General features: G+C 40.8%; 2 protein-coding genes across 4 annotated transcripts in view; one reads left to right on the top strand and one right to left on the bottom strand.

Annotated features, from left to right (window-relative positions):
* The window catches only part of LOC139374523 (interphotoreceptor matrix proteoglycan 1-like), a 31,184-nt gene extending 8,431 nt beyond the window's left edge, over positions 1-22,753 (top strand). The window contains exons 5-19 of the mRNA XM_071115521.1: positions 571-611; positions 696-745; positions 863-1,021; positions 2,147-2,220; positions 2,469-2,671; positions 2,748-4,211; positions 4,337-4,881; positions 5,227-5,313; positions 16,073-16,292; positions 16,786-16,996; positions 17,294-17,479; positions 17,595-17,784; positions 20,439-20,522; positions 21,434-21,502; positions 21,613-22,753. Of these exons, the coding sequence (XP_070971622.1) occupies positions 571-611; positions 696-745; positions 863-1,021; positions 2,147-2,220; positions 2,469-2,671; positions 2,748-4,211; positions 4,337-4,881; positions 5,227-5,313; positions 16,073-16,292; positions 16,786-16,996; positions 17,294-17,479; positions 17,595-17,784; positions 20,439-20,522; positions 21,434-21,502; positions 21,613-21,714 (3,685 nt within the window). The 3' untranslated portion in view covers positions 21,715-22,753. The remainder of the gene's footprint in view (positions 1-570; positions 612-695; positions 746-862; positions 1,022-2,146; positions 2,221-2,468; positions 2,672-2,747; positions 4,212-4,336; positions 4,882-5,226; positions 5,314-16,072; positions 16,293-16,785; positions 16,997-17,293; positions 17,480-17,594; positions 17,785-20,438; positions 20,523-21,433; positions 21,503-21,612) is intronic.
* A 236-nt stretch (positions 22,754-22,989) lies between these two features.
* LOC139375370 (unconventional myosin-VI-like) overlaps positions 22,990-25,610 on the bottom strand; it is a 106,538-nt gene continuing 103,917 nt past the window's right edge. The window contains exon 32 of one of the 3 annotated variants that reach the window (XM_071117093.1): positions 22,990-25,571. In XM_071117093.1, the coding sequence (XP_070973194.1) occupies positions 25,372-25,571 (200 nt within the window). In that variant the 3' untranslated portion in view covers positions 22,990-25,371. The remainder of the gene's footprint in view (positions 25,572-25,610) is intronic. The other 2 variants (XM_071117092.1, XM_071117091.1) reach the window with 2 other exon arrangements.

Below are 25,610 nucleotides of genomic sequence, written 5' to 3'. Positions count from 1 at the left end.
TTCTAAAATGCTAGCAATCTCCAGAGACTAGACAATCTTATCTAAACATTTGTTCAGAAAGGTTTAAATTATAGTAGTAAAAAGTAATCATGACCAAAAAAACTCAGGATAATTATTGTTATTTTATTGTGTTATTTTTATTTATATGGTTTTATTTTATTTATTTATTTTTCAAATATTTTTTTACTTAAAAACAAAACTCAACATGGTTGGTTTAGGGTTTGTAAGCAAGCATTTCACGGTAAGGTCTATCTATACTTGTTGCATTTGGTGCAAGTGACAAATACAATTTGATTTGATTTAATTGGTAGAAGGCAAAAACAGGTAAACTCAAATAACCCTCCTCAGCTCTCTAAACTGCCTGGAGCCTGTACATCTGGTGGCCTGAGTTGACATACAACTCTGACCTGACCCACCTTCTCTGTGCATCTCAGCCCAAACAACTTGGGTGACAGGATTATCATGGTAGGATTCTGGACCAAGGCCTAGAGAGCAAGAAACCCCCTCTTGACCTTTTGTACATTTCAGTTTGATTGTAAATGTTGTAAAACATCTATTCTTGATTTCCAGCGGTGAAGTACCAACAGCTGGAGGAACTGAGATTGAGAAATGTAAGTACTCCACATTCATCCATACAGTGTGTTAAATGTAATAATACAACATTCTGGAATTAATGCACAATGCTTTCTTTGTAGGCTCGAAAACTCCATCAGAACTGTTTAGCATTCCGAATGAAGCAGGGGACGTAAGTTAAATCATATTTTCTGAGAGCTACCTTGCCTTGGCTTTATAGTCTTCAATGAAAGCTGATGGTTTCAATGATGGCCGTTGAAAATTACATTGCTGCTTTTGTTTTCCACAGATAACAGAGATTCCAAACATTGTACCAGATGAGGCGGTTATTGAGGAGCAGATAGTGGAGTTCAGTGTCACCATAGCTGACCCTGGCTACAGTGAACTTCTTCTGAGAGACCCTGCAGCTCCCCAGTACCATGACATCACACGCAATCTCCACGATACGGTGAGGCGAACAGGGAGGAAATGTTCTTGAAAAGTCTTAAGTATGAACAAGTAAATGAGCCTTTATTGCAGAGATGGGTTTAGTGAACTACACAATGACTAAACTTGACTGTGGCCTGTTGACTCATTTTAGCTCCCAGAGCCAATGCCTAGGCTTTAACTCAATGGGCTAATGGGTATTGAGTCCCCCAGATGACTCAGGTTTGAAACCTGGTGTGATAAATTACTAAGACATTCACACATGTAAGAATTTGACTCTAAAGTATTATTTTCTTATTTTTTAAATCACATTCTTAAGGTAATACTTTTTTATTGAAGAACTGATTGTTGACCACATAATTAGGTATGCCTTGTGTGGGACAATCCTTAAGAAGCCTCATTGCATATTGATTTTCATAGGCACAGAGGAAAACGTGAGCAGTGATTTGAGATAATCACAAGCTCCTTCAGCAAAAACAGCATCGAAAGGATTGCAAATGTATTTTGCAGGCATACAACAATTGTGAATGACTATTTATGCCTTTTCCTAGTCTAGAATTTCTAATATGAACCTTTAGTTAACTAGGCGAGTCAGTTAAGAACAAATTCTTATTTACAATGACGGCCTACCCCAGCCAAACTCTAACCCAGACGCTGGGCAAATTTCCACCGACCTATGGGACTCCCAATCATGGCCGATTTTGATACAGCCTGGAACAAAACCAGGGTCAGTAGTGACGCCTCTAGCACTGAGTGTCTTAGACCACTGCACCACTCGGGAGTCCAAAATGAGCTTGTGAGCAAATGAGCTTGTGCTTTTTAAGAAGCTTACGATAAGGGTAAATCAAGCAGTGTATTGGGCAACATCAAAAGACTGAGTTGGATTTGTAACTCCAGAAAGATAAAGTGTGTAAGTAAAGCTCATGAATGATTCCTAAAGAAAATGCAAGTCTGTTGACGGCACATAGATGATCCTACAGTGAGAGAGCCATAATATAATGAAAGTTATTTTTCTGTATTGGCTATATCTTTTCCATTCGTGTGATGTTATTTTGCTTACAATGATTATTGCCCCAGAGAGAATGCTGCATGAATCGAAGAAAGATGTGTTACCTAAACATAACCATAACATGTATTTTCTCCACAGATGGTTCACGTTTTTGACAAACTTCCTGGGTATAAAGATCTTCGTGTTTTGGGATTTCGGTTGGTTGAATTTAGGTAGGTTGTTCAAGGAACTGTGAAAGTACTAACAAGTCAGCCAAATCTTTCATTCCATTGAACAGGCTCCATTAGACATACACACTCTCTGCGCAGAGTAATGCTGTCTCATTAGCAAAGGAATAATAAAACATTAGTCAGAGGTCCCTCAAACTTTGGCATTTGCTATATTTGCTAAAATGCTTAGATAATAAAAGCTGTCAGAAATACATACTATTTCCCTAATATAAGCTCTGCTTTGTTGACAGATCTGATGATGTGTCAGTCCGCTATGCTGTGGTGTTTGAGACGAATGGAGAAGACCATGACACAGAATCTAAAACCACTCTAGAACCAGGCACAGGGACAGTTATTTACACAAACGGGCACAGACTGAAGGATCTGGTCTCCAAGGCCTTGAGCGAAGAGACATCCCTGCCTGTGGACATACAAACACTCCGTTTTGAACCTGGTAAGCTTCATTTAAAGCTCAGGTCAACTGGGATATAATCTTTGAAGAAACTGTAACTTTTATATTTTCCCTTCAGATCCCACTGTTTCTCTACGCAATGAGTTGGAAGCGACTACCTTGGAGACCTTGCTAGAGGAGGTTGTTGGGCACACTGAAGGTTTCTTACCAACTGTTGCTGTCGGAGAGGAATTTCTTAAAGATTTTACAGACACACCCGAGGAACTCACTGTTGTGCCTTTAGGTGACTCAGTTACTGTTCTCCTCACTGAGGCTACCACTGCCTCCCCTGCCATTGAAGTAACTCCCAATTCTCCCCAAGAGGAACTTAGTGAGAGTCCTCCCTCAGAAGAAGTAGAGTTGCCTCCAGTGGCGGCTACAGATGAGATGCTTGAGGCAGAGGCTACAGATGAGATGCTTGAGGTAGAGGCTACAGAGGAGATGCTTGATATAGAGGAGCCTGCAGTGGATGTTACAGAGGAGACGACTGAGGTAGAGGAGCCTGCAGTGGATGTTACAGAGGAGACGACTGAGGTAGAGGCTACAGAGAGGATGCTTGACGTAGAGGAGCCTGCAGTGGATGTTACAGGGGAGACAACTGAGGTAGAGGAGCCTGCAGTGGATGTTACAGAGGAGACGATTGAGGTAGAGGAGCCTGCAGTGGATGTTACAGAGGAGACGACTGAGGTAGAGGAGCCTGCAGTGGATGTTACAGAGGAGACGACTGAGGTAGAGGCTACAGAGAGGACGCTTGACGTAGAGGAGCCTGCAGTGGATGTTACAGAGGAGACGATTGAGGTAGAGGAGCCTGCAGTGGATGTTACAGGGGAGACGACTGAGGTAGAGGAGCCTGCAGTGGATGTTACAGAGGAGACGACTGAGGTAGAGGAGCCTGCAGTGGATGTTACAGAGGAGACGACTGAGGTAGAGGAGCCTGCAGTGGATGTTACAGAGGAGACGACTGAGGTAGAGGAGCCTGCAGTGGATGTTACGGAGGAGACTATTGAGGTAGAGGCTACAGAGAGGACGCTTGATGTAGAGGAGACTGCAGTGGATGTTACAGAGGAGACGTTTAAAGTAGAGGAGCCTCCAGTGGATGTTACAGAGGAGAGAATTGAGGTAGAGGAGCCTGCTGTGGATGTTACAGAGGAGACGATTGCAGTAGAGGAGCCGCTGGATATTACAGAGGAGACGATTGAGGTAAAGGCTACAGAGGGGACTCTTGATGTAGAGGAGCCTGCAGTGGATGTTACAGAAGAGACGTCTGAGGTGGAGGCTACAGAGAGGACGCTTGATGTAGAGGAGCCTGCAGTGGATTCTACAGAGAAGACGATTGAGGTAGAGCAGCCTCTAGTGGATGCTACAGAGCAGACGATTGATATAGAGAAGACTGTGGATGCGACAGAGGACTACCTTTGGGTTTGGCCACCAGTTACAAGAACGGCTGTTACAGAACAGCCTACCACCAAAATGATTACTCTCTTCCCCCCTGAGGAAGATGCTGAGGAGACCCTCCCAACTGTTGAATCTAAGGAAGATGAAGGTAATGTTCTGCTTATAAACCAAGTGGCAAAATTTATGGAAGAATTTTTTGATTTCAATTTCAATCTTTTTGATTGAAATGGATTTGTATGTCATTTTCTGATATTTTTTATTTTATTTAAAAAGGACCCACAACTACTGAGGCGGCTTTAGAGAAGCAACCAGACGGAGACAATCAAATGATCACCACTACAGCATCTCTACACGTAGAACCTGCATCCATCAAAACATTCACCACTGCTACACAATCACCAAACATGCCTTTATCTGAGGATGATGTCATCCAAGCAGAGCCTGAGGAAGTCCCCTCAGCAAATATTCCCCCTGGACCTTCAGAAGGATGGGACACTCTCCAAGAAGAGGAACCAATTGAGAGAGACGTGGATATCTCTAATGACTCGGACATGCAGGAGGATGTAGAAAAGGTAGAGGACGGTACAGAAGCCGCCAATACGCTGGACGAGTTTGGCAGTGGATTAGAAGGCCCATTTGAGTCCACCGCACCCCCAGCACTCACACACATGAACACTCCTTTAATGGCCAGTACTGGAAAAGCCAAAGAAATGGTGGTGTTCTTTAGTTTGCGAGTCACTAACATGATGTTTTCAGAGGACCTGTTCAACAAAAGCTCTCCTGAGTACAGGTCATTGGAGAATACCTTTCTTCAGCTGGTAGGTAAACACATATTTGTGCTCGATATTATCTCTCTGCATGCCTTGTTGTCATACCTGTATTTTTAGCTGCAAGCTCTTGTTTCAAACTGTTTGATAAGCTAATTGTGAATTAAGCAATGGTTGGATGTTTGAAGTGAAGTGAACATTTAAGTAGCCCCAAGTGAGTAGGGGCTATTTTTGAAACTAGACAAGTGATGATGTAAGCCTGATTACATTAATTAATGAATGAATTAATCCATCCTGGTGCTATATGTTAACAGCCAATTACATTGGGGTAGAGATCTCAAAGTTCATCAGAAGACCTGTTCATATAAAAAACTGGCTACATTTTGTTTTACTTAGAACCAGTTCTCTGAGCCCAGAGACTCGCCAAATCCTGGAGCCAGTAAATCTGGGACTGGGAGACAGAGGACGTTAGCTTCCATACCGGTATTTCCATATTGGAACTATTTCTTTCATGTCTCAGAGAGAGCATGGCCTATTTCTTTTCTAAATGTTCTGTACATATCTCAAACATGTATTAGAATCTATCTTAGAATTTGCTTTCATTGACTAACATTTGCCTGCGAGTAGCACTTGACAAAAAGTAACATCTCTACAACCACTGACTCATTTGTCAATGGTGTTTGGCTAAATGATACATACAGTACCAGTTAAAAGTTTAGAAACACTAACTCATTCAAGGGTTTTTCTTTATTTGTATTATTTTCTACATTGTAGAATAACAGTGAAGACATCAAAACTATAAAATAACACTTATGGAATCATGTAGTAACCAAACAAGCGTTAAACAAATCTATATATAGCGACCCTTTGCCTTGATGACAACTATGCAAAGTCTTGGCATTTTCTCAACCAGCTTCATGAGGTAGTCACCTGGAATGCATTTCAGTAAACAGGTGGGTCTTGTTAAATATTAATTTGTGGAATGTCTTTCCTTCTTAATGCGTTTGAGACAATCAGTTGTGTTGTGACAAGGTAGGGGTGGTATACAGAAGATAGCCTTAGTTGGTAAAAGACCAAGTCCATATTACGGCAAGAACAGCTCAAATAAGTTAAGAGAAACGACAGACCATCATAATGACATGAAGGTCAGTCAATGTGGAAAATGTCAAGAACTTTGAACGTTTCTTGAAGTGCAGTTGAAAAAACATCAAGCGCTATGATGAAACTAGCTATCAGCTATGATGAAACTAGCTATCAGCTATGATGAAACTAGCTATCATGAGGACAGCCACAGGAAAAGAAGACCCAGAATTACATTAGAGTTAACTGCACCTCATATTGCAGACCAAATAAATGCTTCACAGAGTTCAAGTAACAGACACATCAAAACAGCAACTGTTCAGAGGAGTGCGTGAATCAGGGCTTTATGGTCGAGTTGCTGCAAAGAAACCACTACTCAAGGACACCAATAATAAGAAGAGACTTGCTATAGCCAAGAAACCCAAGCAATGGACGTTAGACCTGTGGAAATCCAAATTTGAGATTTTTGGTTACAACCGCCGTGTCTTTGTGAGCCGCAGAGTAGGTGAACGGATGATCTACGCATGTGTGGTTCCCACCATAAAGCATGGAGGAGGATGGTGATTTGCTAGTGACACTGTCTGTAATCTATTAAGAATTCAAGGCACACTTAACCAGCATGGCTACCACAGCATTCTGCAGCGATACGCCATCCCATCTGGTTTGCGCTTTCTGGGACTATCATTTGTTTTTCAACAGGACAATGACCCAGTACACATGTCTTCACTATTATTCTACAATGTAGAAAATAGTAAAAATAAAGAAAAACCCTTGAATGAGTAGGTGTGTCCAAACTTTTGACTGGTACTGTACCTGCAGTTTCTGAAATGTACTTTTAGTAATCAATGTAAAGATATAACGATTTCTTTCATGTCTGTTCGTCTGAGTCGTTAAACATTTTTTTTGTTCTATGTTGTTGGTTTTGTCTAAGACAGTGACATTTGCCTTAATTCTGTGCATTCGGCTCAAGTTTTGGTTTATCTGGGTCTCATATGGTGATAAGAGCTAGCTAATGGCAATGAGGTTTGTTCATAATGAACCATGTCTACGGATGTGTATAGAATTTGAAAGTCTGTCCACCAAGATTTGCCAAAGTTTAATAAGGTAAAGAAAGCTAAGAATGGCTGTTTCAGGTATGAAATGGTGTATAGTTATACAGTGCATTTGTAAAGTTTTCAGACCCCTTGACTTTTTTACAAATGTTGTTACGTTACAGCCTTATTCTAAAATGCATTTAAAAAATCACTCATCAATCTACACACAATACCACATAATGACAAAGCAAAAACAGTTTTTAGAAATTTTTGCAAATGTATATATTTTTTTTAAATATTACATTTACATAAGTATTCAGACCCTTTACTCAGTACTTTATTGAAGCACCTTTGGCAGCGATAACAGCCTCAAGTCTTCTTGGGTATGACGTTGCAAGCTTGGCACACCTGTATTTGGGGAGTTTCTCCCATTATTTTCTGAAGATCCTCTCAAGTTCTGTCAGGTTATTTTCAAGTCTCTTCAGAGATGTTTGATTGGGTTCAAGTCCGCACTCTGGCTGGGCCATTCAAGGACATTCAGAGATTTGTCCAGAAGCCACTCCTGCGTTGTCTTGGCTGTTTGCTTAAGGTCGTTGTCTTGTTGGAAGGGTAACCTTCTCCCCATTTGGAGGCCCTGTGCGCTCTAGAAACAGATTTTCATCAAGGATCTCTCTGTACTTTGCTCTGTTCATCTTTCCCTCGATACTGACTAGTCTCCCAGTCCCTGCTGCTGAAAAACATCCCCCAAAAACATCCCCACAGCATGATGCTGCCACAACCATGGTTCACCATTGGGATGGTGCTGGGTTTCCTAGCAGCATTCTGGCCAAATAGTTTAATCTTGTTTCTCATTGTCTGAGAGTCCTTTAGATGCATTTTGGTAAACTCCAAGCAGGCTGTCATGTGTCTTTTACTGAGGCGTGGCTTCCGTCTGGCCACTCTATCATAAAGGCCTGATTGGTAGAATGCTGCAGAGATGGTTGTCCTTCTGGAAGTTTCTCCCATCTCCACAGAGAAACTCTAGAGCTCTGTCAGAGTGACCATCAGAGTGACCATCAGGTTCTTGGTCACCTCCCCCCGACCAAGGCCCTTCTCCCCCAATTGCTCAGTTTGGCCACAGTCTAGAGCTCTGTCAGAGTGACCATCGGGTTCTTGGTCACCTCCCTGACCAAGGCCCTTCTCCCCCAATTGCTCAGTTTGGCCACCCGTTTCTAGAGCACACAGGGCCTCCGACTGGGGAGAAGGTTAACCTGCCAAACTGGGGGAGAAGGGCCTTGGTCAGGGAGGTGACCAAGAACCCGATGGTCACTCTGACAGAGCTCTAGAGTTCTAGGAAGAGTGTTGGTGGTTCCAAACTTATTCAATTTAAGAATGATGGAGGCCACTGTGTTCTTGGGAACCTTCAAAGCTGCAGACATTTTTGTTGTTGTTGAATTTTTACCCCCTTCTTCTCCCCAATTTCGTGGTATCCAATTGTTAGTAGCTACTATCTTGTCTCATCTCACCGTACGGGCTCGGGAGAGACGAAGGTTGAAAGTCATGCGTCCTCCAATACACAACCCAACCAAGAAGCACTGCTTCTTAACACAGCGCGCATCCAACCCGGAAGCCAGCCGCACCAATGTGTCGGAGGAAACACCGTGCACCTGGCAACCTTGGCTGGCGCGCACTGCACCCGGCCCGCCACAGGAGTCGCTGGTGCGTGATGAGACAAGAACATCCCTACCGGCCAAGCCCTCCCTAACCCAGACGACGCTATGCCAATTGTGCGTTGCCCCACGGACCTTCCGGTCGCGGCCATTTACGACAGAGCCTGGGCGCGAACCCAGAGTCTCTGGTGGTGCCACTGTGCCACCTGGGAGGCCCACTGCAGACGTTTTTAGTACACTTCCCTAGATCTGTGCCTTTACATAATCCTGTCTCGGAGCTCTACGGACAATTCCTTCGACCTCATGGATTGTTTTTTGTTCTGACATGCAATGTCAACTGTTCGACCTTATATAGACAGGTGTGCGTCTTTCCAAATCATGTCCAATCAATTTAATTTACCACAGGTGGATTCCAATCCATTGTAGAAACATCTCAAGGATGATCAATGGAAACAGGACCTGATCACAATTTCGAGTCTCATAGCAAAGGGTCTGAATACTTATGTAAATAAGCTATTTCTGTCCTTTATTTGTAAAACATTTGCAAACATTTCTAAAAACCTGTTTTGGCTTTGTCATTATGGAGTATTGTGTGTAGACTGATGAGGAAAAAAACATTATTTTATACATTTTAGAATAAGGCTGTAACATAACAAAACGTGGAAAAAGTCAAGAGGTCTGAATACTTTCCGATTGCCCTATATGTCCATATGGGTAGCAGTATGTCCATATGGGCAGCAGTATGTCCATATGGGTAGCAGTATGTCCATATGGGTAGCAGTATGTCCATACGGGCAGCAGTATGTCCATATGGGTAGCAGTATGTCCATATGGGTAGCAGTATGTCCATATGGGTAGCAGTATGTCCATATGGGTAGCAGTATGCCCATATGGGTAGCAGTATGTCCATATGGGCAGCAGTATGTCCCTATGGGTAGCAGTATGTCCATATGAGTAGCAGTATGTCCATATGGGTAGCAGTATGTCCATACGGGCAGCAGTATGTCCATATGGGTAGCAGTATGTCCATATGGGTAGCAGTATGTCCATACGGGTAGCAGTATGTCCATACGGGTAGCAGTATGTCCATATGGGTAGCAGTATGTCCATATGGGTAGCAGTATGTCCATATGGTCAGCAGTATGTCCATATGGTCAGCAGTATGTCCATACGGGTAGCAGTATGTCCATACGGGTAGCAGTATGTCCATACGGGCAGCAGTATGTCCATATGGGTAGCAGTATGTCCATATGGTCAGCAGTATGTCCATATGGTCAGCAGTATGTCCATACGGGCAGCAGTATGTCCATACGGGTAGCAGTATGTCCATACGGGCAGCAGTATGTCCATACGGGCAGCAGTATGTCCATACGGGTAGCAGTATGTCCATATGGGTAGCAGTATGTCCATATGGGTAGCAGTATGTCCATACGGGCAGCAGTATGTCCATATGGTCAGCAGTATGTCCATACGGGCAGCAGTATGTCCATACGGGTAGCAGTATGTCCATACGGGCAGCAGTATGTCCATACGGGTGGCATTATGTCCATACGGGTAGAAGTATGTCCATATGGGTGGCATTATGTCCATACGGGTAGCAGTATGTCCATATGGGTAGCAGTATGTCCATATGGGTAGCAGTATGTCCATACGGGCAGCAGTATGTCCATATGGGTGGCATTATGTCCATACGGGTAGCAGTATGTCCATACGGGTAGCAGTATGTCCATATGGGTGGCATTATGTCCATACGGGTAGCAGTATGTCCATACGGGTAGCAGTATGTCCATATGGGTGGCATTATGTCCATACGGGTAGCAGTATGTCCGTATGGGTAGCAGTATGTCCATATGGGTAGTAGTATGTCCATATGGGTGGCATTATGTCCATATGGGTGGCATTATGTCCATATGGGCAGCAGTGTGTGCTCTCTTATCACTTACACAAGAAGATGAGAGATAAGATGTTGTTATCAATATCCAGGTTTAAGTCTTTAAAAACCACAGTGAGACAATTATTTACATCCATTGTTTTTTTTTTTAGGAACATCCAACTATTGTGGATCAGCTTAGAAATGTGCTTGGAATCATTTTGATCTTGTGCTCTGTAGCCTTTTGTTCTCAATATGCATCACAATGTTTGTATTAAATTCTGACTAGTGTGCATGCTTGCTTTAGCTTGCTACATACATTTGAAAGAGGCATTGTGGTAAAGGAATGTTTGGTAATTTTGGGTAGTTATTAAAAAAACACAAGCCACATTAAAATATTATTTTCATATGTTGGCTACTTATGTGTCCGCGTGTGTGAGTAGGACTGTAGAAGTGGATAAACTGAATAAGTTGTTGATATTGCTAAAGCAGGAAAGTCTCAGTTTTTTGTACAGTTGTGGGGTGAGACTCGCTAAACTCCCTCATTGCTAATTGTGTGTGGACAGCCCCGGGTTGGTCTGAATCATAGAACCCAATAGACTACTATAGACAATGTTACCTTCAGGGGGTTTATCACTGAGTAAGAGCCTTTAGGTAATGCTGGTTAGCACAGGCACCACACACATTTTACAAGAGTACTTTTTAGTGGTCTCAATCAGCCTAGTTCAACATAAGTCAATTGTGTTTTTGTGTGCACGAATATACAGTTGAAGTCAGAAGTTTACATACACCTTAGCCAAATACATGAAACTCAGTTTTTAACTATTTCTGACATTTATTCCTAGTAAAAATTATTTGTCTTAGGTCAGTCAGGATCACCACTTTACTTTAAGAATGTGACATGTCGGAATAATAGTAGAGAAAATGATTTAGATCAGCTTCTATTTCTTTCATCACATTCCAAGTGGGTCAGAAGTTTACATACACTCAATTAGTATTTGGTAGCATTGCCTTTAAATTATTTAAATTGGGTCAAACGTTTCGGGTAGACTTCCACAAGCTTTCCACAATAAGTTGGGTGAATTTTGGCCCATTCCTCCTGACAGAGCTGGTGTAACTGAGTCAGGTTTGTTGGCCTCCTTGCTCGCATACGCTTTTTCAGTTCTGCCCACACATTTTCTATAGGATTAAGGTCAGGGCTTTGTGATGGACACTCCAATACCTTGACTTTGTTGCCCTTAAGCCATTTTGCCACAACTTTGGAAGTATGCTTGGGGTCATTGTCCATTTGGAAGACCCATTTGCGACCAAGCTTTAACTTCCTGACTGATGTCTTGAAATGTTGCTTCAATATATCCACATAATTTTCCTGCCTCATGATAACATCTATTTTGTGAAGTGCACCAGTCCCTCCTGCAGCCAAGCACCCCCACAACATGATGCTGCCACCCCCTGTGCTTCACAGCTGGGATGGTGTTCTTCGGCTTGCAAGCATCCCCCTTTTTCCTCCAAACATAACGATGGTCATTTTGGCCAAACAGTTCTATTTTTGTTTAATCAAACCAGAGACATTTCTACAAAAAGTACGATCTTTGTCCCCATGTGCAGTTGCAAACCGTAGTCTGGCTTTTTTATGGCGGTTTTGGAGCAGTGTCTTCTTCCTTGCTGAGCTGCCTTTCAGGTTATATCGATATAGGACTCGTTTTACTGTGGATATAGATACTTTAGTACCTGTTTCCTCCAGCATCTTCACAAGGTCTTTTCACACCAAAGTACATTCATCTCTTGGAGACAGAAAGTGTCTCCTTCCTGAGCGGTTTGACGGCTGCGTGGTCCCATGGTGGTTTATACTTGCGTACTATTGTTTATACAGATGAACATGGTACCTTCAGGCATTTGGAAATTGCTCCCAAGGATTAACCAGACTTGTTCTGAGGCTGGTTTCTTTTGATTTTCCCATGTTGTCAAGCATAGAGGCACTGAGTTTGAAGGTAGGCCTTGAAATGCATCCACAAGTACACCTCCAATTGACTCAAATTATATAAAATAGCCTATCAGAAGCTTCTAAAGCCATAATTTTCTGGAATTTTCCAAGCTGTTTAAAGGCACAGTCAACTTAGTGTATGTAAACGTCTGACCCACTGGAATTGTGATACAGTGAATTATAAGTTAAATAGTCTGTCTGTAAACAATTGTTGGAAAAATGACTTGTGTCATGCACAAAGTAGATGTCCTAACCGACCTGCCAAAACTATAGTTTGTTAACAAGTCATTTGTGGAGTGGTTGAAAAACGAGTTTTAATGACTCCAACCTAAGTGTATGTAAACTTCCGACTTCAACTGTACATGTACAGTATGAGATTTCAGGTACGTCTTTACAGGATATAGGCAGGATTACAGCTAATAGCATGGGTGATACAATTGGTTCAAGAGCACAAGAGAGAACAAGCTTTCCTCCCAATACAAATAGGTCGTAAGGAATTGGTACGTCATCACATTGTTTACGTTCAGCATTACCATTGCTATTTTGGACAGCCCTGCCTCCTCAAGAACAAACCATAATCACTTAAGCCCAACAAAGATAAACACTGCTTTATTTTAGAGATCTGCATTCATACCAATTGCAATTGCAGCTAATGTTATGAATCTCGTCCAACTTGCCCTACATCCGACGTCTATATCTGGTTTTAAGGCTTAGCTTGAGTTTGGTAGTGGGAAATGTTCTTGAATTCCACAGAAGTGCCTTAACTTTGTGTTATGTAACGTCCCCAGGCTTTAACATGGGATGGATATCAATACAAATTGGATTGCCTGCTCTTACTAACAGGGATCCAGACACTGCAGAGTAGAACGGAAGCGAGAGTACTGGAGGGCAGAAATCGACTGGTGCAGTCTTGAAATGGAACATGTTGGTTATGTAAGATTTACTTGAAATTGTGAGATAAAATACATAAAAACATAAGCCTGTCAGCTCATACTAATTCAAATCAAACCAAATCAAATTGTATTGGTCATATACACATGATTAGCAGATGTTATTGCGGGTGTAGCGAAATTCACAGCACAAAAGTTTGGAATACTATAGAACAAACTTGTGTCAGAATCACTTTCTACTATGCATTTAATGCATTGCAATGTTGCGGTGCAGGACAAAATGCATGACAATTCCTGGATTTATCTATTAGAAAATCGTGAACTTCTGCTGCATTACTTTTTGAATATTTAATTCAATTTAACTAGGCAAGTCAGTTAATTCACTTTTAAGTTATTTTATAATTTGATAAAAAGGTAGAGTTACACAGCTGCATCCAATAAAGTTAACCAGACGTCTTGTAATTTTAATCAGCTACATATCTAATAAAAACATCCATACTCCATCTCCAATCTTAAGTGGTTGCCCAAACCAACATTAACCAGTGTGTCCAATTATTCTGCAAAATAATGTTTTCTGCCAAAAACGAATGTGGTCAGAAGTTTGAATTGGTAAGTATTCACAATAGTTTTTGTAAGTATAGTTACTACTGCATGTTTTCATAATAGCTTAACTGTCCTTTAAATGGGCTAGCAAGACAAAGGCCAACAAATGTTTGAATTATTTCAATAGAAAGCAACACTTGGTCAGTCAATGTAAATGCCAGTTATGGCAAGTTCTGACTAATTTCATTAGGTAGTTCCAGTTCAGGCCCATTTAAACGAAAAATCAATTTCTGTTAAACGTCGTACCCCATTTGTGATGTATCCTAGAGCCCCAGTTGTCATACTACTTATTTTACTCCTGTCTCTACTGGTTTGTGTAGCAACCAATAACATTGGAAATGGAGGTTTAAGTAACTTCATAAAAAAATACTACCCATTTGTTTGATTAGAAAATGTTAACTGCAAAACATTTTCAATAATTGAGAATACGGTAGGGTGGTTTCACCAGGACATCCAAAAAAGAACCAGTAGATACACGTGTAACATCTAGACAAGTTTAAGCGAGTTTGTCATGCATCCTGGAGGTTTGTGTACACAATTTAATGAACTCAATATTAAGAAAAACTGTATTTTGATGACATAATGTACTGTAAAAAGTATTCTGTTATTTACTCAAATGAACATTGAAAGGTTATTGCTATACGCACCTAGTTTGTGCAAAGCAGGGCGTTAAGACTACAGCACAGTGAGGATTGCGAACTTGTTGGATTTGAAATGCTGAGGCACATGGATGTACCTAAGCAATACCCCTGCTAGCAGCACGTTTGCTGGGGGCCTTACTACAGTATGGAGCATGGTGCTCTGCGAGGTGAATGAGGTTGTATGAGGCCCATAGGCTGTGTTTAGACAGGCAGCCCAATTCTGATATTTTTTTCACACTAATTGGTCTTTTGACCAATCACATCATATCTTTTCACATCAGATCTTTTTCAGAGTCAAAAGACAAATTATTGAGATAAAAAAGATCAGAATTGGGCTGCCTGTGTAGACTCAGCCATAGTGACCTGGCCCTGGTGATAAGTGAAGTAACCCAATCAGATACAGCTCTATAATGCCTCTTAACTCTTGGTATACAGGCATTGAACAGCTGCGTTAAAGCACCATCATGTTTCCTTCTCACAGTATTTGGTTTTCCTGTAGTTCTCGCTTGTCTAAATGCAGGTACCTTACTATTGAAGACGAGCGAGCAGCTATAATAGTGATGCTCAGTCTATTATTCTTGCTGGCAGTCAAGGTCATTTTTATAATTGCCAATCAGAAACTTTCAATGGTCTCGGTAAATGGAGAGATGCCATAGATATGGCTAGAATAAAGAATTTGACAGATTTGAAGATTGTTCTGGTGGATTTGAAAACGGTTGTATTGTTGGTTTTTGTATTTGTTTCATGGACAGATTTTTGTTGACAGATTTGTCGTCGTACAGGTCTCAATGGCCTGGCCTTATCGGTTTCTTACATTTTAACCTTTTCTCTTTTAACTTGAAACTAACTAACTTCTTACAGAAGGGATACTAACTAATGCATGGTTTTGTGCTACATTTAGTAATGTTGATAATTTCAAGCCTGTAATTTGCACGGTTTTATTGTGATGAATGAGATTATGTATGCATACATTTAAGCAGTAAAAAAATTTGCACTTCTGTTTAAATGACTCCAAACTCATAGTGAGAAGAGAGAGAAATATGGGAACTTTTTCACAAAACATTAATTTGAATTCAAACCTCTTAATTTGAATTCTTATACCCATATTAATTCACTAGTCCTTCATGGGGATGGCATTGGTGATGCTTTTAAGATGACTTTCATGTAAAATACTGTATGATGACTTTCATGTAAAATACTGTATGCCAAATTGGCGTACTCTGTCCCAAATTACCATAACAATGGCCATTACATAGTTTTCTAATTTAAATGGTGTTTGCCATAATGATGTCTTGAGGACTACCATGCCAACCAATACCATTTCCTCCTTAAAGCTAAAAGCGAATCAAATCAGATAGTTTTGAATGTCAACAGAATTACTAGTCAAATTACCGTGAGAGTGGAATCCCACATGTGAATGAAAGGGAAGTGCTGAAGCATCAAATGTGTGCAATATACCCATTAATTTAGTTAATCTCCCCTCTTTTCCAGCTTCTCCCATATCTGCAATCTAATTTGACAGGATTTAAGCAATTGGAAATCCTCAACTTCAGGAATGGTAGTGTTGTGGTGAACAGCAAGATGAAAGTAGAAAAAGATGTGCCACATAACCTGACACAGGCTGTTCACTGTGTGCTAGAAGACTTCTGCAACGCTGCATCCAAACGACTAGACATTGAGATTGACAGTCGCTACCTGGACATAGAACCTGGTAAGCAATCTCTATATTGGCCTCAGAATGTTCTCACTGTCATAGACAGAAACAGCTCCTATCTAAATGATGGGGGCCCGGAGGATTAATTATACTTCTAGAATGCTCAATCTGGAAAGGCCAAAGTTATGCCACAGCAGCATAACTGCGTTGTCCTCTGCAGATGATGTCAAAAATCATTACTCTCTAGTCTCACAAGCACTTCCCTGGCAAAAACCTCATTACCTGCACCTTATTTAAAACAGACACCTTTATTCACATCAATCAACGTTTCTCCTTGGTCAGTGCTATCCGGGATCCTTGGGACGTCCCTACCCTAAACCCTAACCGTTTCATTTCAACTTCAATGTGGGGTATGGACAACCCAACGATCTCGGATAACATAGTACCATTTGTCCTATGCATGCGAGGACAATGAAGGAACAAATCGGGGAGAGAGAGAGGTGAACAGCATTTCATTAATGCTAATGAATTATCCTCTTAATCATTTCAGCTGACCAAGCAGATCCCTGCAAGTTCTTGGCCTGCAATGAGTTCTCCCAATGTGTGGTAAACAGTTGGACCCAGGAGGCTGAGTGTTTGTGTGACCCTGGCTACAGCACTACGGACGGTCTGCCCTGCCAGAGCATTTGTAACTTGGAGGAAGAATACTGCTTCAACGGGGGCCTTTGTGACATCATCCAGGGTCATGGAGCCACCTGCAGGTAGCCACGAGCTAACCGGCCAAACAGAAAGCTACGGTCCTCACTTTCCACCAACTGAAACACTAGCAACATAGCTCTTCTTGATGTTGTCTTGCACAAAAAAAGATCTATTAAATTCTTCAAGAGCTCTTCGGATTCAACAATGCTCCAGCACGTGCCCTAGGGCTTTGTTGAATCTGAAAGGCATTTTTGACATATTGAGATATACTTTTAAATTTTTTTTTTTTTTTTACTGTAGTAGAAGGAACTGTAGCCAATGGGGTTGACACTAATCCTGTTTTCTCTCAAACATTTTAGATGTCCTGTAGGGAAATACTGGCACTATCACGGAGTGCGCTGCAATGAGCTGGTGTCACTGCCTGTAGATCCAGCCATTTTCATAGCCTGCCTGGTGGGAAGCCTCACCTTGGTTTGTGCCATCATAGGCATCTTGGTATTCATAAACAAGAAATGTTTCGGAAACCGAAAGACTGTGACTTTGGTGTAAGCAGGCCTTTTTTTTTATAACCTTTTTAATTGTTTTAGAGTTTTGCTACAATAGCTAGTTGTTGTTTTATAGCTTGGTTGTTAAGATCTTGTTATCTCCTTTGTGTTATAGGCATACAATTGCTCCCTATGCCTTTGAGAACACATTGAGAGTGAACCCTGTTTTTGAAAATGACGATGGCATCTTGACTCAAGTATCCAGCATAAGTACACCAGCACCCTCAAGTAGTGGTGCTGGTTCTTCTCAAACATCAGAGCAAGAAGCTTTTCGCGCTATTGAAAATATACATCTAAGTATTGAGGTAATCTGTATAGCTCAATTGGCCCCATATTCTAAACAAACTAATACCACTAATCCAAACCGTATGCAAACATCACCTAATGTTTACTAATTCCGCTTATGACAAATAATCATTTCGATTCACAAGAAACAACCTTCTATCCTGGCTATAGTAAGAACAGGGCTGACTAAACAAGAACAATTACAGCTTCTTTGTGATTAAAAGTAAAGCTTTAATGAAGTAATGTACTCACATAGGTTCTGTGGTACATCATAAAAACTTCCAGAACAGATCACATAACAAAGGCTTAAAACACTCAGAGAGGACAATGCATTGCCTGAGGAAGACCAGTCGACTGAAACATGGTGCGTTCTGAGTATTTCTAATATTATCTGTTCTGTTCTTTTTTGAAAATGCACCACAGGTAAATCACAGTACTTTTCTTCATTAAATCTTTATTTTTGAATCGCCAAAGAAGCTCTCCTTGCTTTTACTTCAAATGATCAGCTCTTCTGCGCTCATTATTTTCGTTGGTTAGTTCCTTCAGCAAATTCTGAAGGAACGCGTTTCTACTCCATAGTACAGTGAGGTATACTTTCATACCCTAAACCCATTCTATAGTATCATCATTATTCAGTATCCATGCAATTGGATGAACCCTCAATGATAATGTAGAGATTAAAATGTCTGACTGTTTATCAATTCCTAAAATCTATGTGTATGCATTTAAATTCCCCTGCACATAATTGACCAGATAATATATACACTGCTCAAAAAAATAAAGGGAACACTTAAACAACACAATGTAACTCCAAGTCAATCACACTTCTGTGAAATCAAACTGTCCACTTAGGAAGCAACATTGATTGACAATAGATTTCAAATGCTGTTGTGCAAATGGAAAAGACAACAGGTGGAAATTATAGGCAATTAGCAAGACACCCCCAATAAAGGAGTGGTTCTGCAGGTGGCGACCACAGACAAGTTCTCAGTTCCTATGCTTCCTGGCTGATGTTTTGGTCACTTTTGAATGCTGGCGGTGCTTTCACTCTAGTGGTAGCATGAGACGGCGTCTACAACCCACACAAGTGGCTCAGGTAGTGCAGCTCATCCAGGAAGGCACATCAATGCGAGCTGTGGCAAGAAGGTTTGCTGTGTCTGTCAGTGTAGTGTCCAGAGCATGGAGGCGCTACCAGGAGACAGGCCAGTACATCAGGAGAGGAGGCCGTAGGAGGGCAACAACCCAGCAGCAGGACCGCTACCTCCGCCTTTGTGCAAGGAGGAGCAGGAGGAGCACTGCCAGAGCCCTGCAAAATGACCTCCAGCAGGCCACAACTGTGCATGTGTCTGCTCAAATGGTCAGAAACAGACTCCATGAGGGTGGTATGAGGGCCCGACGTCCACAGGTGGGGGTTTTGCTTACAGCCCAACACCGTGCAGGACGTTTGGCATTTGCCAGAGAACACCAAGATTGGCAAATTCGCCACTGGTGCCCTGTGCTCTTCACAGATGAAAGCAGGTTCACACTGAGCACATGTGACAGAGTCTGGAGACACCGTGGAGAACGTTCTGCTGCCTGCAACATCCTCCAGCATAACCGGTTTGGCGGTGGGTCAATCATGGTGTGGGGTGGCATTTCTTTGGGGGGCTCGCCAGAGGTAGCCTGACTGCCATTAGGTACCGAGATGAGATCCTCAGACCCCTTGTGAGACCATATGCTGATGCGGTTGGCCCTGGGTTCCTCCTAATGCAAGACCATGCTAGACCTCATGTGGCTGGAGTGTGTCAGCAGTTCCTGCAAGAGGAAGGCATTGATGCTATGGACTGGCCCGCCCGTTCCCCAGACCTGAATCCAAATGAGCACATCTGGGACATCATGTCTCGCTCCATCCACCAACGCCACGTTGCACCACAGACTGTCCAGGAGTTGGCAGATGCTTTAGTCCAGGTCTGGGAGGAGATCCCTCAGGAGACCATCCGCCACCTCATCAGGAGCATGCCCAGGCATTGAAGGGAGGTCAAACAGGCACGTGGAGGCCACACACACTACTGAGCCTCATTTTGACTTGTTTTAAGGACATTACATCAAAGTTGGATCAGCCTGTAGTGTGGTTTTCCACTTTAATTTTGAGTGCGACTCCAAATCCAGACCTCCATGGGTTGATAAATTTGATTTCCATTGATAAGTTGTGTGTGATTTTGTTGTCAGCACATTCAACTATGTAAAGAAAAAAGTATTTAATAAGAATATTTCATTCATTCAGATCTAGGATGTGTTATTTTAGTGTTCCCTTTATTTTTTTGAGCAGTGTATTGTATTAAAGTGATTTTCTGTAGAGATTCATTGTGGTGAGTCGTGATCAATATACCTCAAAAGATCCTTGGTTAATTTGAGGTCAGACATTTGAAGACTATTACAGTAGATGACTGTCAACAGGATACTCCATGTCAAATCATGCTGGTGAATGAGTAATAGAACCTTGTAGATGTCCAGTCAAACTCATGATCTTCTCTGGAGCACTAATATTACCCAACCTTCACCCTCAATGATTTTTTCCCTTGAAATTATATTTAGTGCCAAACGCATGCCTGCATACCCCTTTAATACACTTCTAGTGTGTTCCTTGTGACCCATGAACAGTGTAAAGCTGTGTTTATCTGATACTTTTCCCCAGATCCCCAGACAGCTCTACACAACCAGACCCGACAAGCTAGTCTCTGAAATGGTAGATTTCCATCACTGTATACCACACAACGAGGTAGGGGCGAAAATTCTGATCTTGGGCTCAGTTTGAATGTGTCATATTGTCTAAGGGTAGACGCAGGGTTGGGTAGGTTAAATTCTAAATGTAATCCATTGCAGTTACTTGCTACCTTGTCCAAAATTGTAACCATTAACGTAAAATGTAATCCAAGAAGCAATCATATCATTTTTCAAAATGATCTAATCTGATTACAATATTTTTTTCTGGTAACACAACTGATTTCATCGACTGTTTTTTTGTAATCACATTCCATGTAATCAGTTACTACCCAACCCTGCGTAGACCTCAGTTGTCCAATATGCTTATATATTGTATTAAATACTTTCTAGGAAAAGCATTTCAAAGCATTAGAAGGTAAGACATCAGTTGATAAGGTTGATTCTGATTTACTACTTAACCAAACCATAGTTTCTAATGCTGTTGAGCATGATTATGATTTAGAAAATGATTTAGAAAATGTCAAAGTAAATCACTGGCAGTGACATTGTCAATCTAACATGAGCATAATTACTTATTAATAGGAATAAAAATGATAATTGCAATATCACTGCATGCTAAAATTAAATTATTCAAATGAGTGTGTGCAAGATAACCTATAAACATTCATAACATGTATTGTTTGTAATATAGTTAAATAATATGTAATTAATCTGGACGCTATAATCAGCAGCTTGAAAGTCATTAAGGGATAATTTCACAACATTTAGCACTTATGAATCTTTTTTAAAGTGGGTGTCAATAATGACATACCGGTAAGTATGTACTGTTTAACTATTTTAATTGCGTTATATTTATATAACTTACTACTGTTTAGGGTATATTTCATGTGTCAATATGATTACAAATGTTACGTGCAATTTCTGACATAAAATAACATTTGATATACCCTTTTTTCCACTTTTCAGACGTGGCGACCACCAAATGAGTACCGAACCTGTTGCCTGTCAAGGGCATCAGAAAACGAATGCTTTGAGGTAACTGTTCTTTGATGGCTAATTTCTTGGCACCAAGATTCTTGGTTGCTTTGAACTTGAGCGGTATACTCAAAATATATCTTGTCTCTTGGAAATTCACGTCATGGCAGTGGACTCATCAATTACTGGAATTACTGCATACATTACATGGAGAAGTGTACCTAGGATTGGATGTTACTGGAATTACTGCATACATGGAGAAGTGTACCTAGGATTGGATGCATATTGCAGACGGCGTGTGGATATTACATGCTGGACTAGAAGGTTGTGTTAAGGTGTACCCATCTATTTATACACAGAGTATTTTCCTAACATTGAGTTGCACCCACCCCTTTTTGCCATCAGAACAGCCTCAATTCGTCGGGGCATGGACTCTTCAAGGTGTCGAAGGCAATCCATAGGGATGCTGGCCCATGTTGACTCCAATGCTTCCCACAGTTGTCTCAAGTTGACTGAATGTCCTTTAGGTTGTGGACCATTCTTGATACACACAGGAAACTAATGAACATGAAAAACCCAGCAGCGTTGAAGTTCTTGACACAAACTGGCTCGCCTGAAACCTACTACCATACCCTGTTCAAAGGCACTTAAATATTTTGTCTTGCCCATTCACCCTCTGAATGGCACACACACATTCACAATTTGTCTCAAGGCTTGAAAATCCTTATTTAACCCGTCTCCTCCCCTTCATCTACACTGATTGAAGTGGATTTAACAATTGCCATCCATTTGGAATCATAGTGTTCACCTGGATTCACCTGGTCAGTCTAGGTCATGGAGAGAGCAGATGTTCGTAATGTTTTGTATATTCAGTGTATATTGAAGGCTAGGAATGTTTTTCAGATACTGTATATCCTTGACAAAGGGTGTTTTTCTTTCCTCACATTGAGGTATTTATTTACAAATTGATACACATGGTGGTATTATGACCTTAGATAAGATATTGCTTTAATGTTATTCTAACCTTTGTTCAGTGTCCCAAAAAATAAAATGAATGTAAATGTTAACGCTTTTAACTTCATTCATGTTGTTTAAAGCAATACTCCTGTGTATTATTTTAGCATAGTGTTGTGTAGATGCAAAATGTAGCTATACATCGGTGTGGAGAAAGTCAGTACTACAGTATACTGCTGTACGACACATTTCCACCAATCACGTGTGTTTTGAGTACAAGATCAAAAACACACTTGGTGGCTTTCCCCCCCACCCTTTTACATTTAATATTGAAAAATAAAGTATTTTCCTACAATATCTTAATTTGTGGGGGTCAATTGGTTATTTCATTAAATTGCTCACAATCAAAATGTATTTCAATGAATTTTCCATCAACATTGTCAAAGGATTGTTATTTTATGATGATTATTAGAATATCCATTCAAAGTCTTTGGCTCTTTACTGCTCTTCACTTGGATCAAACAAACAGTCATCAGCCATTTAGGAAGTACAAATAGAAGTAGTCTTGCTATTAATTACAGAATACACAATGATAAAAGGTACACTACATGTATTTCCTATATTGCAGTGCAACAATCAGCATACAATAGAAGTTAAATCTGAAATGGAAAAATAGCTACAAAGATTACACTGAGGAACGTGTAATGTCAACATTATTTCACTATACAGAAAATAAACAAGGATATCACTCTCATTATTAAATTGTTAATAAATTATAACTGCTGGTCCACAATGAGATGACGGACTTATAAGTCAAATACCAGCAAATGGAGTCAAATAATCTAGATATCAAACCTAAAGGACAAAATAACACAATCACACTTACAAACGTTACAAACTTTCAACATGGTTATAGATGGGTTAGCAGCTAGCTGACATCATCAGGAAAAAGATGTACGCGCGTTTCCATGGGGCAGTCGTCAGCAGTGTTTATTGTGATTCTGGACGGCCAGATTGCTAGCAAGAATGACAAACTGCCATGTGTGAAATTGTAAGTGGCTCGTTTCATCTCGTTCTTGAGACCATGTCTTGTTTTGAGGTGTTTTGATTGATTTTATGTCAATAATAACATGGCTAGAATTCGCTAGCTAGCTAAACAACAACTAACAATGTATTTGAGAGAGTGGTCATTGTGCACATTTATGTTTTCAATAAACATTGGAGATGAAATATAGCTTACATGTTGTCAACAATTTAAGCCAACACCGTCTGTTTCGCCCCATTGGCTGTGCATGTATCAGTTTTGTTGCTAAACCAACCCATCTATTAAAATAGTTTGACAATTGCATTTTATATTAGTGGTGAACAGAAAGCGCGTGGGAGTTCCCTCTATGAAAATACATTTACAAATGCCTACAAATCCAATGATTGAAAGCAGCGGTTTTTGTCTCACTATTAAAATCATTTCTGGGTAACAATTAGTACCTTATTGTAATTGTTTTCAATTAAAATGGTCAAAAAGGAACAAAAAAATAGCTTCTTAGCAAAGAGCAATTTTTAAGCAAGAATTTAGCTAGGACTGTCTGGAAGTGGTCTAAGTAGGAAGGAGAAAACTGACAATTTGCTGGCAGAGAGGTTTGGAACTCTTTCTTACTGGTCTATTAACTAATTCACCATTGAAGGCCACATGTACATCCCATCAAAACAGGCTAAAATTTCAGACGGTCTTTTCAAACATCTCTTACACATTATCAGAATTTTCACAGTATTATTCCAACCTCATATTGTATCTTCGAAATATGTATAAAACACAGGCAAATAATGTTTTTGACTACACTGGGCCTCAATGAGAAGTTCTTAGATGAGAATATATTGTGTCACCATGGCCTATAGTGCTTGAGGTTTCTTTCCCCATGACATATTCATAGATAATAGGTAGACTCTACCACTGTGTGGCCTTCTCTGTCCCACTATTGTTTGTGGAGATATGTTCTGATGAAGGTTGGCTGCCGGGAAAGCTCAGCTATAATTAAATTACATTTGCATCTGACTGGATGTGTGCAGATACTTTTTCCTGTTTCTCCAACTGTGACAAAAAAATAAATAAAATAGAAGATATTCGGAAAGTGTATATTTTCACAGCACCCCAAAGTGGTTTGTGCTCCACTTAATCTATGAGAGTTGTGGGTTAACAATGACATGCATAATTCAGTATTAGCTAAAATTAAGATGTTATTGTAGATACAGTATAAAAAATACAAAGAAAGTGTAGTAACTAAATGTAACATGTCCCAGCATCACTGCAGCAACAAATAATCTGTTCTATTTGGACGATAACACTACTTATAACCTGCTTTATGCTGAAAAGGTAAACCCGAAATCCTAATTATACAACATAACATGTCGACACAATCAGTTATTCCCAGAGCCCATAAAGCCAAATACTTGTAACATTTATTCAATCAAATATTACAGTTTTAACAGTGCTTCGTTTTCATTTAGCAATGAAACAAGTGCAGCTTTGAAACGTGTCTCAATAATATCAAATAGTTTTAAGGCCTCGAAGTAAAGATTTCATTTAAACGTAGCCATTGCATGAAGACGGGATGTATATTGGTCTTTATTTTCACACAGCAAAATAAACAAAACCCACAAAAATGACAGAAATCTACTTTTAAAAAACACAACAAAGAACTAAGTAAAACTTTGAAATGCTCTCAGTGAGATAACTAAGCGTTGACCGAGTTTGGGAAACGCTGGGCTATCTGTGCACGCTTTGGTTTTAGCCCTAACATTACACAGTTGATTATTCGAATCAGCTGTGTAGTGCTTGGGCAAAAACCAAAACATGTACCCCTTTGTTTGGGAGACCCTGCATTAGCCTGAAAGGCTGCTATGATAGAGGGTGCTTCTGCTCTTTTCCCTTTATTTATTGCCTTCCTACTGAGCCTATGGACATGGGTGGTCCCTCTGGTTCACTGGAGGAGGTTCTGTAGCATGGCTGTGGCATACGTGGGCCTGGCCTGCTTGCTTTCGATGGCGTTTCGCAGGTATGTGATCCCGTCGCAGCGTTCCCAGATCTCCTCAAACTGCCGAGGCAGGATCTCAGCCCCTCTCTTCCGGGTCAGCCCAGTCTCTTCCAGGCTTAGCTCACACATCTCCATGTCGTCTTTCCCTGAGGATGGAGGGAGGGAGAGAGATAGAGAGACACTGA

The sequence above is a fragment of the Oncorhynchus clarkii genome, chromosome 19 (assembly GCF_045791955.1).
Source record: "Oncorhynchus clarkii lewisi isolate Uvic-CL-2024 chromosome 19, UVic_Ocla_1.0, whole genome shotgun sequence".
NCBI classification, from domain to species: domain Eukaryota; kingdom Metazoa; phylum Chordata; class Actinopteri; order Salmoniformes; family Salmonidae; genus Oncorhynchus; species Oncorhynchus clarkii.
Note: the sequence above shows the minus strand (reverse complement) of the source record. Positions and strands in the feature narration are given on the sequence as shown.